At 53.7% G+C, this 13,625-nt stretch overlaps 1 protein-coding gene across 10 annotated transcripts in view; it reads left to right on the plus strand.

The window, feature by feature from the left end:
• SHANK3 (SH3 and multiple ankyrin repeat domains 3) overlaps nucleotides 1-13,625 on the plus strand; it is a 434,403-nt gene that overhangs the window by 381,338 nt on the left and 39,440 nt on the right. For 9 of the 10 annotated variants that reach the window (XR_014502588.1, XR_014502589.1, XM_083401725.1 and 6 more), the window contains 3 exons: nucleotides 3,772-3,852; nucleotides 5,663-5,686; nucleotides 12,078-12,205. Coding sequence is in view for 8 of the 10 variants with exons in the window: in XM_083401725.1 (XP_083257851.1) it covers nucleotides 3,772-3,852; nucleotides 5,663-5,686; nucleotides 12,078-12,205 (233 nt within the window). In the remaining 2 variants the exon portion in view is untranslated. The remainder of the gene's footprint in view (nucleotides 1-3,771; nucleotides 3,853-5,662; nucleotides 5,687-12,077; nucleotides 12,206-13,625) is intronic. The other variant, XM_083401726.1, reaches the window with a different exon arrangement.

Genomic DNA, 13,625 nt, shown 5'->3' on the forward strand with positions numbered 1-13,625 from the left:
TGGGGTGCACAAGGCTGTCGGGGGCAGACCAAAGAAAACCCTTCTTCTCACTGCGTTCCGTTAGACTTTGGAACTTCGAAGGAGGATTAGACGATTCCTGGGCAATAAGGCTTCCAAGGGCTGTTAGCCAAAGGAGCAGAGTTCAGTCTCCCCTGTGCCTGCGAATGCCACGTGGCTGGTCTGTTGTCACCTCTTGGACTTCATTTATTTTATTTTAAAAAATTATTAGTTTTTCAACATATCATTTTCAACAATAATTAAACATACTTTTACATCTTACACAATTTCTTTTGACTTCCATCCATCGCATCTGAAAATTCTCCAATCTATTTAATTAATTTACATTTCTTATTTTCACTATTACATTTAAATCTCACAACTCATATCTCTCTTCTTTGCAATATTTCATATATTTCTCCTTGCAAAACTTCTTGTAGCCCTACTAGCGTAATTTGTTGGTTACAGTTGCTCTTCAAATAATTCGTTTATTTCTTCCAATCTTCTGTAAATCTCTGGTCCCGGAGGTTTCGAATCCTGCCTGTCATTTTATCCAATTCTGCGTAGTCCATTAATTTTGTCTGCCATCTGATGGGCTTCGTGAGTGGGTAGGAATTCAAACCCAGACCCCCGTGCTGCCAGCCAGGCTCTCTGCCCAGCGGTGGAGCATTTGCCCACACTGCCCAGGGCGGGCACGCTCCCAAGGGGGGCGGGACACGGAGGGTGCCCTCATAGGCGAGGGATAGCCGCTCGGGTGCAGCCAGGGGCAGAGCAAGCCAGCGATGGTGGATATTCAGCGCGCCACACACACGCGACTCCCAAGCCTCGCCCGAGCTGTCAAGACAAAGGGGGAAGGGGCGAATACCACTGGCAAAGTGGGGCAGCTACCCCCCTTCCCCTGATGGCTAGGGGTAGGCTTGTCACCCCCCTCAGCGAAGACACCCAGGGTAGTCCACCTCACCCCCTTCCTCTGCCCCTGTCTGCCCACCAGGCAGTGACCTTGCTGTGGAGGACTCCTTGTGTGAAGTGAAGCCTCTGGTTCTCACGGCCAGCCAGTGAGAGATGCTTTTTTTTTTTTTTTGAGGGGGACCCAGGCTTCCATCACAAGCAAAGGTCAACCTGCCAGCACTCTAGGAAGCTGCCTGCACATTGGCCCCTTGGGATGGTCCACAGGATTCAACTGCGATTAAAAAACAGACCAATATTTGATCGATCAATATGGATGTGTGTGCCCACCGTCCATAGAGTTGCCTCGTTGTTGTTTAGTCATTGTGTCCGCCTCTTTGTGACCCCATGGACCAGAGCACACCAGGCACTCCTGTCTTCCACTGCCTCCCGCAGTTTGGTCAGACTCATGTTTGTAGCTTTGAGAACACTGTCTAACCATCTCGTCCTCTGTTGTCCCCTTCTCTTTGTGCCCTCCATCTTCCCAACGTTAGGATCTTTTCCAGGGGGTCTTGTCTTCTTTTGAGGTGGCCAAAGTATTGGAGTCTCAGCTTCAGGATCTGTCCTTCCAGTGAGCACTCAGGGCTGATTTCCTTCAGAATGGAGAGGATTGATCTTCTTGCAGTCCATGGGACTCTCAAGAGTCTCCTCCAGCACCATAATTCAAAAGCATCAATTCTTCGGCGATCAGCCTTCTTTATGGTCCAGCTCTCACTTCCATACATCACTACTGGGAAAACCATAGCTTTAACTATATGGACCTTTGTTGGCAAGGTGCTGTCTCTGCTTCTTAAGATGCTGCCTAGGTTTGCCATCGCTTTTCTCCCAAGAAGCAGGCGTCTGCGCCTCCTAAAAGTTGTGCCAGAAGCATCGCCGCCCGAAATAGATGGATGATGAGGATTGCTCAGTGTGCGCACACATTGGAGGTTTTTAAGCAGAAGGTTGGGTAGCCCTCTGTCGGGGATGAGATTCCTGCATTGCAGAGGGTTGGGCTTGATGACCCTTGGGGGTCCCTTACGACTCTACCGTTGGCTTTGTCAAGAAGCTAGCCCTCAGGAAGGACTGGGTGGGAAGTGAAGCTGTAGTTCTGGCATGAGAGCCAGCCAGTCACATCTCATGCGCCTCCCATGCTCCATGTGAGCAGTACTCATCGCAAGCTCCCCTTTCTGGCTGAGGCCCCACCAGCACCACCTCTCCTTCCGGGTATGGGGTGGGGCAGTGCCTGCCTTTGCACGCACATGCACACACACGCACACACACCCCACTCCCTGGTGCCACAGAAGCCTCGCCTGTGGCGAGTCAGGAGGGAGCTGGGAAAGCGAGGCAGCTTCCCTCCCACACAGCGGAGACAGAGCGAGGGGGAGGGTGGGCTCGGCTCCTATTTTTAGCCCCGTGGGTCTGTGCTGTGGGGAAGGAGGAGACGGCTGTGGGGGGAGCTCCAGGGTCCCTCCGTGCCTGCTGGGGTGGCAGGGAGCCAGGCGGCTTGGAGAGCCAGCAGCGGAAGGGAGGCAACTTGCCACCCAGAGCTGGAATTATCCTGCGCGCTGCCAGAGTGTGCGATTGCGAGTCGTGGGGAAGACGGAGCCGTGCGGTGGGCATCGCGCTGCTGACTCCGCTCACCACCTCCTGGGAGGTCTGCACATTCCCCGGCTGGAGGGAGAGAGAGAGACGTCTCTGAGCTTTCGGCGCCTCCGGCAGACGTGGCGATCTGTCCCTGAGCACCCAGGTGGCCGGCACCCAGCAAAGCACCTGTCTCCTGCTGTCAGAAAGCGCACCTTCTGGGCTGGGCACCGCGAAGACCTTCTCCGGCAGTGAAGACCCTCCGGCACCTCCTGCACAAGCCGGCTGGCACCATCTCCTGACAGGAGGCAGCCCAATTGCTCGCCGCTTCAGCAAGGGCAGGATCGCGTGGCGGACGGAGGTCTTCCCGCCCCCCTCGGCTCTCTGGCCTTGCCCCCACCCCACCCCGACTGGGCCCGCAGCTTCCTCCCCAGCTCGCCTTGTGTGGGAATCGTGCTTCTTCTCTACTCCCCCCCCGCCCCAGTTTTGGGGGTCTCTGATGCAGGCGCCTCCGGCAGCAGCTCGGAGCTCCGGTTTCCATGGCGACGGGGAGCGTTGAAGCCCGCATTGTTACGGATCTCGGGGCGAGGGAGAGCGGAGCGACGAGCCAGCCTTTCCGCTCCTCCGCTCTGTCACAAACCCCATGGCAGATGGAGCCTCGCTCTGGCATCGCCGCCGCCGGACGGGCTGGCTAGGGAGAGCCGGGGACCAGCCCTGCCCTCTGCCGCCGCTTCCGCCGCCTCGGAGCGAGGTCTCCACGTGCCCTAGCTGCTTGGCAGCACTGCCGCTGGGCAGAGGCCCCGAGGGCAGTGCCAGCCCCCAGAGTTAATGGAGAGCCAGGCCAGGCAGGGCAACAAGAGCCTGGCCATGAGAACGAGGACCTAGGACCGGCGATATCACCTTGGTGCCGTCCCCCCTTTGCCCATGGCCTCCCTGGCAGGGAGGGGGCCGCCGGCCAGGCAGAGGGTCCGCTGAGCAGCAGGATTGGGCGGATCATGCCCGGGAGCCCCCTGAGCTGAGGGTCCCGGCCAGAACGCTCTCTTGCCCCTGCCCCGATTGCCCTCCCTGCTCCCACCCCGGCCGGCCGCGGGACCATGAAGAAGTTTGCCTCCACTCGCAGCCTGAACAAGATCCTTCAGCAGTGCGACTCCTCCTCCTCCCGCGAGTACGAGGAGATCCAGGCCGTGGAGAAGAAGTGGCACCTGCACCTGGCAACGCCCAGGAAGCTGCTGGACCGCAAGTGCAAAATGCCCTCCCTCTTCCTTTCAGCCCCGCCGCCGCCCAAGAGGGCGCCCAGCACCACCCTGACGCTGAGATCCAAGTCTATGACCGCCGAGCTGGAGGAGCTGGGTGAGTCCAGGCAAGGGGGCGGGAGGCCGAGGGGGGTGGACCCAAAGGAGAGCATGCGTGGCGGGGCGGGGCGGAGGGTTGCTGCCCCCACTCCTCAGGCGCGCACCACCCCCAAGAGAGGTTTGGGGGTGCCCTGGCCACACCCACCTGCCCTCGGCTCCAGCTCCAAGGCTGTTTCAAGGCCACTGCCCTCCCAAATATAACCCTGCGAGTTAGGTGAGACTGGCGGTGCAGCAAGGTCGCGCCCAGTGAGCTTCATGGCCACGTAGGGAGGATTCGAACCCTGGCCTCTCCCACGTCATTTAACCAGCACAACAACCCTGCGAGGTGGGTTGGCCCAAGAGAGGCAGCCACTGGCCTCCGAAAGTCACGCTCGGTGATCCGAGAGCGGGTGGGCAGGATTCGAACCCAGGCCTCGCCCAGGTCCTGGCCCAACACTCCCCCCCCCTGCACAAATAGCAGTGTTTCCCCTCTCCCGACTCCCCTGGCGTGGTCCTTGTGGGGCCCGGTTTCCCCTCCTGGTTCTGCGCTGCTGTGCCTGTTCCTGCCGCCAGCAACACGCTGCCGAGACTCCCTGCTTAACGCCAGACTGCTTTCCCTGACGCTTCCAGCAGAACTTCCCTCTCCGTGGCCAGCTCTGGGCCTTTGCCCTCGTGGTGCCTGGGCACAGCCATCCACCCTCCAAGCCTGTCGTCCTTTCGACTCATTCTCAGCCTTGCTCTCTCCCACCTTCCTTCCTCCCCGGACCTCGAGATGGCATAGTTTTGGGTGGGTGCTCAAGAGGTCCCTCACCCGGGCATTGACCAGGCCTGGACCTGCTTAGCTGGGCTAACGGGGCTGTACACCTGTGCCTGCCCCGCTAACTGCCCCCCCAACCCATCTCCGGACGCAGGAACGTTTTGCTCTTTCTCTGAGCAGGGGTTTGGTGGAGCGCAAAAGTCTGTGCCCTGTGGGGTCGGGAAGAGAACCATGGTTTCCTGTACCCCTTTGCACCCCACTCCAGAGAAAAGTCTGGAGTCACTGTTCCCACCTTTGGGGTGGCATACTCTGTCTTTGCTCAGAGTGCTGCTCCTTGGAAAATCGCCAGCTTCTTCGGCAATTCGGGGGGGCGGCGGGCAGCTTCCTGGCCCGAAAGGGAGGCGATAATGGGAGGGGGCAGGTTGTGCCTGAATGCTACACCCCCACCCCACCCCAAACCATGCACAGTCTCTTGCGCAGCAGATGTGGGGCTGGCCTGGGCGGCTCAGGGAACCCTGGATGTGCTGAAAGTCTGGGGGAACTGAGCCCCAAAGGGGGTCCCTCCCTTCCTCCCCCCCCCCCACCAGCCTGTAAGGACATTCTCTGCTGAGGGGGGGCTATTTTCCAGTGCTTGGGCTCCAATCCACTCAGAACCCCTGTCCCTAGATTCTGTGTGGGGAAGGCAGTCAGCACATGCCCAGAGACCCCCCTCCCTTTCCAAAGCTGAGCTTTGGCAGTAGAGGGGGTGACTCAAACTGAGCTGGCCTGCTGTCGGGGGGGGGCGCAAATCACCCAGTGCTGCTATTTGAGGCTGGGAAAGCATCCCCCCCCCAAGGTGAGAGGGTGCATGACAGGGTGGGGGCTTGCATGGACGCCTTGCTGGGAAGCATCGCAGAATGCAGCTTGTCACCCCCCCCCCTTGGGGACAGACCATGACCCTTCCCTAGAGAGCCACCTTGCCTTGGCAGAGAGGGCAGACAAGGGGGCGCAGCATGCCGTGGGTGTGGGGGCAAGGGGGGGAGTGCACCTTGCACACCATTGATGTCCTGTACTTTTGTTTCTTGATTCCAAGCCTCAATGCGGAGGAGGAAAGGGGGTGAGTTCAACCGCCCGTCTCCAAACCCCTTTTGATCCAAGCTGCCCCTCCCTCCCTAACTCCCTCCCTCCCTCTCTCCCCAGCATGATGGGAAGGTGCACTGGGACCCCAGTCCATGCTATTGGCTGCAGGACACATGGGAGAGTGGACCTTTCGCTCTCCAAAGCCGTTTATGGTCTTTGCAATACCTCCCTCCTTTGTGGAAGGAGGGAGGTTCGGGAGAGGAAGGCTTCGTGCCAGCCTGGCAAACCACGTCCTAAGTTCACGTTGTTTGTTGGTGGGGAGGACGGCAGTGCAGCCCGTGGAATGAGAGTCCAGCCATGCAGCCTCTACAAAGTTTTCCCGGGGATTGTGAGGTCAGCTTCTTGAAGACCGGCCAGTGTGGATTTCTGGATGTAGCGCTCTTGTTGAGCTCAGGGGCAACCCCTCCAGACACCGCTTCAGGTTCAAAAAAGGATGAGGGCTTAGGGTGTTTTGTTTGCTTGCATGAATGTGGCTGCGTTGTGCAAAGATCTGTGTGCACACCCACATACGCACACGAAACGTATATCCAAACGACACACCCCATGTATAGGCTTCCTCCATTCCAGCAGAAAATAAACAGCGATGGCAATTAGTTAAAAACAGTCATCAATGCAGTGCCTTCATTAGCATTGCAGAGGGGTGGGCAAGATGACCCCTAGGGGTCCCTTGAGATCTGCAATTCTATGGTAACTCAGGACCACGGTGACCCCTCAGCAGCAGCCCTGGGCCTTTCAGGTTTTGCACGCTCTCTGAAAGCCAGCAAGGCGAGAGGAACCACTAAATTAATTGGGGACACCGTTTCCTCAGCCTCAGAGCAATTGCCTCAAGGCTCCTGTTCCCCTTTCTTATAGCTTTTTAATGGCTGTTTCTATTGCCGGAGCTCCATATCCACATGATAAAATGTAAAGTGCAGTAAAAGAATTACATAAATAGATCGGTGCGACCTTATCGTGGCCTAAAACCAGACCAGGAAGGAGTTCTTGGGTTTGCTCCTTTCCAGATTCCTAAACATAGATGGCTAGAAGTTGCTGATAAAGGTAAAGGTAAAGGTAAAGGGACCCCTGACCATTAGGTCCAGTCGTGACTGACTCTGGGGTTGTACTGCTCATCTCGCTTTATTGGCCGCCGAGGGAGCCGGCGTACAGCTTCCAGGTCATGTGGTCAGCATGACTAAGCTGCTTCTGGCGAACCAAAGCAGCGCACGGAAACGCCATTTACCTTCCCGCCAGAGCGGTACCTATTTATCTACTTGCACTTTGACATGCTTTCGAACTGCTAGGTTGGCAGGAGCAGGGACCAAGCAACGGGAGCTCACCTCGTTGCGGGGATTCGAACCACCGACTTTGTGATCGGCAAGTCCTAGGCTCTGTGGTTTAACCCACAGCGCCATCCGCATCCCTAGAAGTTGCTGATAGCCAAATGCAAATTCCACAAGCATTAAAATCGTCAAGAAAGTGTGAAACAGCAGCTCCTTCAGCCATGCCAATTGTGAGCTTCAGGCTGGAGTCTTGAGGCATTCAGAAGGGAACTGGATGGTTTCACTTAATCCTCCTTGAGGATTTCCCATAATAAGCATCTGGTCGCTTCCTGTGAGTACAGGTTGCTGGACTAACTGGGCCACTGGCCTGATCCTGCAGGCTTTTTAGTAGAATCAAAGAATCACAGAACTGTAGCATTTGAAGGGAACCCAGTGGTCATCTAATTCAACCCTCTGCAATGCAGAATTCACCTCCAAAACATCCATGGACACATGGCCAGCCAAGCTCCAATGATGGAGAGTCCTTCTGAGGGAGACCATGGCAGTGAAAACATCTCTTCCAGATGTTGAGTCAGAATCTTGAACCCGTCACTTCAGGTCCTGGAGCATCACAAAACAAGCTTGCTCCATCTTACCTGCGAGAGCCCTTCAGAAGTGCAAAGGCAGCTCTCACATCATCTCTCAGGCTCCTCATCCCTAGCTCCCTCAACTGCTTCTCATAAGGCTCAGTTTCCAGACTCTTCAGCATCTTGGTCCCCATGACCCCGGATTCAGACGTCGCACAAAGGGCTCCTCCAGACTTAGCTTATGCCCTGTTCTTTCCAGGCAGAGGTCCACAATTTATTAAGGCTCTGTGTCTGAATGGTCTTTGTTTTTTATTTTGCCCTGAGCTTTCTCCACAAAAACCCATTCTTTAAAGCTGAATCGGGGCAAACATCCATTCGGGTTTTCTGCAGATTGACATTTGCTCCAACTGAGCTTTAAAGAGTGGGTTTTCACAGGGAATGCTCCTAAGAAATTAAAAGGGCACTGAGACATGGAGCTTTAAAGAGCAGAAAGCCAAGCCAGAGCTCAGGTGCGCATCGGCCATAAGCCGTGTTTTGGCATGGCGTTATGCCCAAACATGTCCGCTGGTGTGCTGAGGGATGTCCGCCTTTATCCTGCCATTACACCCTGGTCTAGGCAGAGCATAGCAGGAGCATGCCCCAAGGAAAGGGCATGCCCTATGCAAAGCATTGAAAATCAGCTCCAATTCCACTTGCAATTAACGGCACAATAATAGAGGATTTTAAACACCATTAGGCAACAGTCTAGAACCACCCAGAGGCAAGCAAGCCCGGCTAATATGTGACATAGGAGATTTTTCTCATATGCCCTTGTATTTACGGGACGGCCTCTCCTGGTATGCCCTGCAGAGGACCTTAAGGCCCGGGCCTTAAGGAAGCCAGACTATCCTCCACCATGGCCAGGGCCTTCTCAGTGATGGCTCCGACCTGGTGGAATGCTCTGTCCCATGAGACCAGAGCCCTGCAGGATTTAACTTCCTTCCGCAGGGCCTGTAAGACAGAGCTATTCTGCCTGGCTTTCAATCTGAACTTAGCCTGATCTTTTATTCCCCTTCCTTCCCTCCCTCTTCCCTTTTTATGAAGATTACTCGCTCTGGGATCCCACAGCTAATTCTCCCCTGGTCTCCTCGCCGGCCTAAAGAGGACTAATTTAGCCAGCTAGCCCTGGTGATCATCTAATCTTTATTGGATGGATTTCCCCCCTAAATTGATTTTTGAATTCTGAATTGATTGTTACTCACATTTTATACTGTATTTTATGCTCTTTTTTGTTGCATCAATTAAGTGTTTTAAATTTGTTGTTAGCCTCCCTGAGCCCGTTTTTCTGAACTGGGAAGGGCAGGGTATAAATAAAAATTTATTATTTATTATTAAAACAAGCTTCTAAAAGATTGACCCAGGTGCCTGCTTTCATCAGCAGTCCTCAAACAATGAAGCAATGGGCTGTTTCTTTCTTTACGGCTGCCGTGGTTCTAATGGTGAAAGCGACTCCCTGATCGGTGGCTGGCAGGTGTGTTGCCATCTTCCTTGGGGGGAGAGGCGCCTCTTAGATTCAGAGCCTGGGCATGAAAGTGAGCCCGTCAGACCGGGCAGCAGTGAGCCTCGAAGGAGGAAGGGGCTTCAGGCAGAGACAGGAGGCCCAAATTGGAGATGGAAGGCCAGCAGACGAATGTGCCCAAACAAGCGGCAGCGAGATGTTTGCTGGCAGCTCCCGGCAGGAAGTGGTGGGTGTGCCATACGGTCTCATCCAGAGGGATGAAGGGGCCTGAGAGGAGGAGAGAGGAGGAGGGGAGGCTGTGATGAGAAACCATGGGGAAACCAGCCTTTTGCGCTGGCCCAACCATTGGCTCAAGGACGCAGGTGGCGCTGTCTCCGCTCCACAGTCGGAGACAGACATGCCTCTGAACACCAGACGCCAGAGGAGGGGAGAGTTGCTTGGATCCCGCCTGCGGGTTTCTAATGATAGGCATCTGGTTGGCCACTGTGAGAACAGGATACTGGCTCCAGAGGCCCCCTTGGTTCTTATCTTCTTAAGACCTGTGTCCTTCAGCTGCGTACAGCATGAGCCCTGAGATGTCAAGAAGAGTCCCTTTGGCTTCCACTGTCCTGATTTTATTTTATTTATTTGTTTGTTGAATTTATATACAATAGCCTTTATTGTCATTGTCCCATACAGAACAACGAAATTGAAAAAATGTACACCAGACATTCAAAAACCAACAAGCCTGTTGCCCCAGTCTGGTTAACCCCCTAGAAACTCTGATATACAATATACTCCCATAGAGGAGGGATGCGGGTGGCGCTGTGGGTTAAATCACAGAGCCTAGGGCTTGTCGATCAGAAGGTCGGCGGTTTGAATCCCCGCAATGGGGTCAGCTCCGATTGCTCAGTCCCAGCTCCTGCCATCCTAGCAGTTTGAAAGCACGTCAAAGTGCAAGTAGATCAATAAGTACCATTCTGGCGGGAAGGTAAACGACGTTTCCGTGTGCTGTTCTGGTTCGCCAGAAGCAACTTAGGCATGCTGGCCACATGACCCGGAAGCTGTACGCCGGCTCCCTCAGCCAATAAAGCGAGATGAGCACCGCAACCCCAGAGTCGGCCACGACTGGACCTAATGGTCAGGGCTCCCTTTACCTTTAACCATTGGCTCAGCTTTCTAAAAGCAAACTGCAGCAAGTCTCCAGCACAGACAGAACCCTACATGGCTGGCAGCAGCAACCGAGTCTGGAACAACCCACGACGGTCACTCGCTCCACTTAAGAGGAACGCCACGGGTTCCCCATAGGCTGAGAGTGCCCTACTAGGCATCAGGGTTGGCTATTTGCAGATTAGTTACATCAGTTACATAGGTCCACACTTCTCGAGAGATCAAAAGTGCCTCCACCCGAAACGACCATAAACTGTAGTTCTCATCTGTCAACTGTGGGAAGGCCAGAGCTTTCTAGGCTTCTGAAACCCGGTCAGCCATTCTGGAACTCTTCCAGACCAACAGAACCACACCAACAGGAGGAGGAGTTTTCAAACCTTTCTCAAAGTCCAAAAATGTGCATTCTGGGCCCATAACCAAAGATGTTGGCTATTTGCAGATTAGTTGCACTGCAGAAGGCGTGCTGGGGAGGCCACACATTACAAGGAACACAAAAGTAACTTTCGCTAGGTTTTAATAACAAAAACAGAAACACCTTTTACAATATATCAATAAGCTTGACCCATCCACGAGGGTACTAAGAGAGCGAGGTGTTGCTCTTTATATACTATACCCAACAGCTTAATGAACATAACAGCACCTGCTATACTGCTTCACAGCTGTAAAAAACTAGGTCACGTTATTTGCTCTGGCCCTTAAAGACATACACATCTTGTGGAACAATAATGAAACCTAAAATTTAAAGAAACCAATCAACAGTCAGTTGTCGCTTGGACAAGCAGCTTAGGGAGACTGTGATTTAGACTGCTGGTTTTCCCTCTGTAGAGTTCCAAGTGCCCTGCAGGGTGGAAGGCTGCTAGGGAAACTTTAGAGCGGAAGGGCGTCGCGTACGGCAGAGGTTCAAGCAACCTCCAGGTGTTGGGGAACTGCAACTTCAACCAGTTGTGCTGGCCCGGACTGATGGGGAGTTGTAGCCCCCCCCCCCCCCCGCAAAAAAACCTGTGCATTTGGAGGGCACCAGGTTGGCAAATGCCGCACTAAAACTGGAGGCGGCCAGCTTTCGGGGAGGGCTGCGCTGATGGAGAAGGCAGCTTCTGTCTGAAGGAGACCAAAAGAAGTCCTTTTTCATGCAGTGCGTAGTTATTAAACTGTGGAACTCCCTGCCACTGGAGGCAGGTAAAGGTAAAGGGTCCCCTGACCATTAGGTCCAGTCATGACCGACTCTGGGGTTGCGGCACTCATCTCGCTTTATTGGCCGAGGGAGCCGGCGTTTGTCCACAGACAGCTTCCGGGTCACATGGCCAGCAGGACTAAGCCGCTTCTGGCGTACCAGAGAAGCACAGAAATGCTGTTTACCTTCCCACCAGAGTGGTACCTATTTATCTACTTGCCCTTTGATGTGCTTTCAAACTGCTAGGTTGGCAAGAGCAGGGACTGAGCAACGGGAGCTCACCCCGTTGGGGGATTCGAACCGCCAACCTTCTGATCGGAAAGTCCTAGGTTCTGTTTGATCTTCTTGCAGTCCATGGGACTCTCAAGAGTCTCCTCCAGCACCAGAATTCAAAAGCATCAATTCTTCGGCGATCAGCTTTCTTTATGGTCCAGCTCTCACTTCCATGGAACAAGTGCATAGGCCATCTCGTAGACCCAATTGTGGCCCTTTGGGTGCTGATCCTTTCAAGTAGCTGCAGGGTTCCTGAGGTGGTGGTGGGGCTCTTTTCTCCTACAAGGCAAAGGGAGTGATGCCTCGCCAGCCACCCAGAAGGCCGCAGGGCTCCCTTGCTGGCATGGAAGCACAGCCTCCCCTTGGCAGCACACCCAGCCCATCTCTGTGTCGAGTTCCTGCTTTCAGAGGCCAAGCCTGGCTCACGGGGATGCTGTGTCTTGACTTTGCAGAGAAGCTGGACGAGATCTTGGCAGCCGCCGAGCCCTCGCTGAGAGCGGACATCGTGGAGGCAGATTCCAGGGCAGCCACTGTGAAGCAGAGACCCACCAGCAGAAGGATCACCCCTGCGGAGATCAGTGTGAGAGATACGGGAGCACAGCGGGCAGGGGGGCAGGGCAGGGGGTGCGGCAAGGAAAGCCAAAAACTGGGGAGGATTCCTGGGGTTGCGGGGGGAGAAGCGTTTTGGGGACAGAGAGAGCTAAGGACACGGCCCATCTCATTGGAATGCTTTGCCCTGGTTGATAAGTAAGGGAAGGGGGTGGGATGTGTGTCTATTTATTTCATGAATTTATACACCAAACACCCACCCCTCAAAGAGGTTTACAAAAGCATACCGCAAGAAAATCAAGGTGGGAAATTGCAACATACCGAAAGTTAAAATACAGCGGTACCTCTGGTTGCGAACGGGATCCGTTCAGGAGGCCCATTCGTAACATGAAAGGAACGCAACCCGCAGTGGCACGTCTGCACACGCGCTGGTTGCAATTGGCCACTTTTGCGCATGTGCGTGATGTCATTTTGCGCGTCTGCGCATGCGCAAGCGGCGAAACCCAGAAGTAACCCTTTCTGGTACTTCCGGGTCACCGCGGGACGTATCCTGAAAGTACATAACATGAAGCAAACATAACATGAGGTATGACTGTACTAAAACAAGTTCGAATTCACATCGACTTCCTAAGCTTCTGGGCTGTCTAAACAAGAATGTTGTTGTTTTTTAGCAGGAACCAAAAAGAGTACAGTGAAGGCTCCTGTTTGATATCAATAGGCAGGGAGTTCTAAAGGTGCTGCCACACTAAACTATCAAGTGCTTAGAAACATGGAATGGCTATTATGGGGCACCTGCAGTACAGCGGTACCTTGTTTCTTAAGCTTAATCCATTCCGGAAGTCCGCTCCAAAACCAAAGCGTTCCAAAACCAAGGCGCACTTTCCCATAGAAAGTAATGTAAAATGGATTAATCCGTTCCAGACTTTTAAGAACAACCCCTAAAACAGCAATTTAACATGAATTTTACTATCTACCGAGACCATGGATCCATAAAATGAAAGCAATAAGCAATGTACTGCAGTCACACAGACAATCAATCCGTAGCTGAATTCGGTTCCACACAGTCACAAAAACAAACAAAAAAAGAGCCACAAGAAAAATAAATAGCAAAAACAGACAGGCCTCAGCGTAACACTCAAAACGGAAGCGTAACACTCAAAACGCAGGATGTTCGGCTTTCGAAAACAGTTCGCAAAACGGAAGATTAACTTCCGGGTTTGCAGTGTTTCGGTTCCAAGTTGTTTGAGTACCAAGGCATTTGAGAACCAAGGTACCACTGAAGTGCCGATTCCGCCAACTGAAGCGGTCAAGCTGGTCTTGACAACGTAGATTCAGATAGGTAGCCGTGTTGGTCTGACGCAGTCAAAATAAATTTAAAAATTGTCCAATAGCACTTTAGAGACCAACTAAGTTTGTTCTGGGTATAAGCTTTCGTCTGCAAGCTCTTTATC

Source organism: Podarcis tiliguerta (genome assembly GCF_965153285.1).
Source record: "Podarcis tiliguerta genome assembly, chromosome: 10".
Taxonomy (NCBI): Eukaryota; Metazoa; Chordata; class Lepidosauria; order Squamata; family Lacertidae; genus Podarcis; species Podarcis tiliguerta.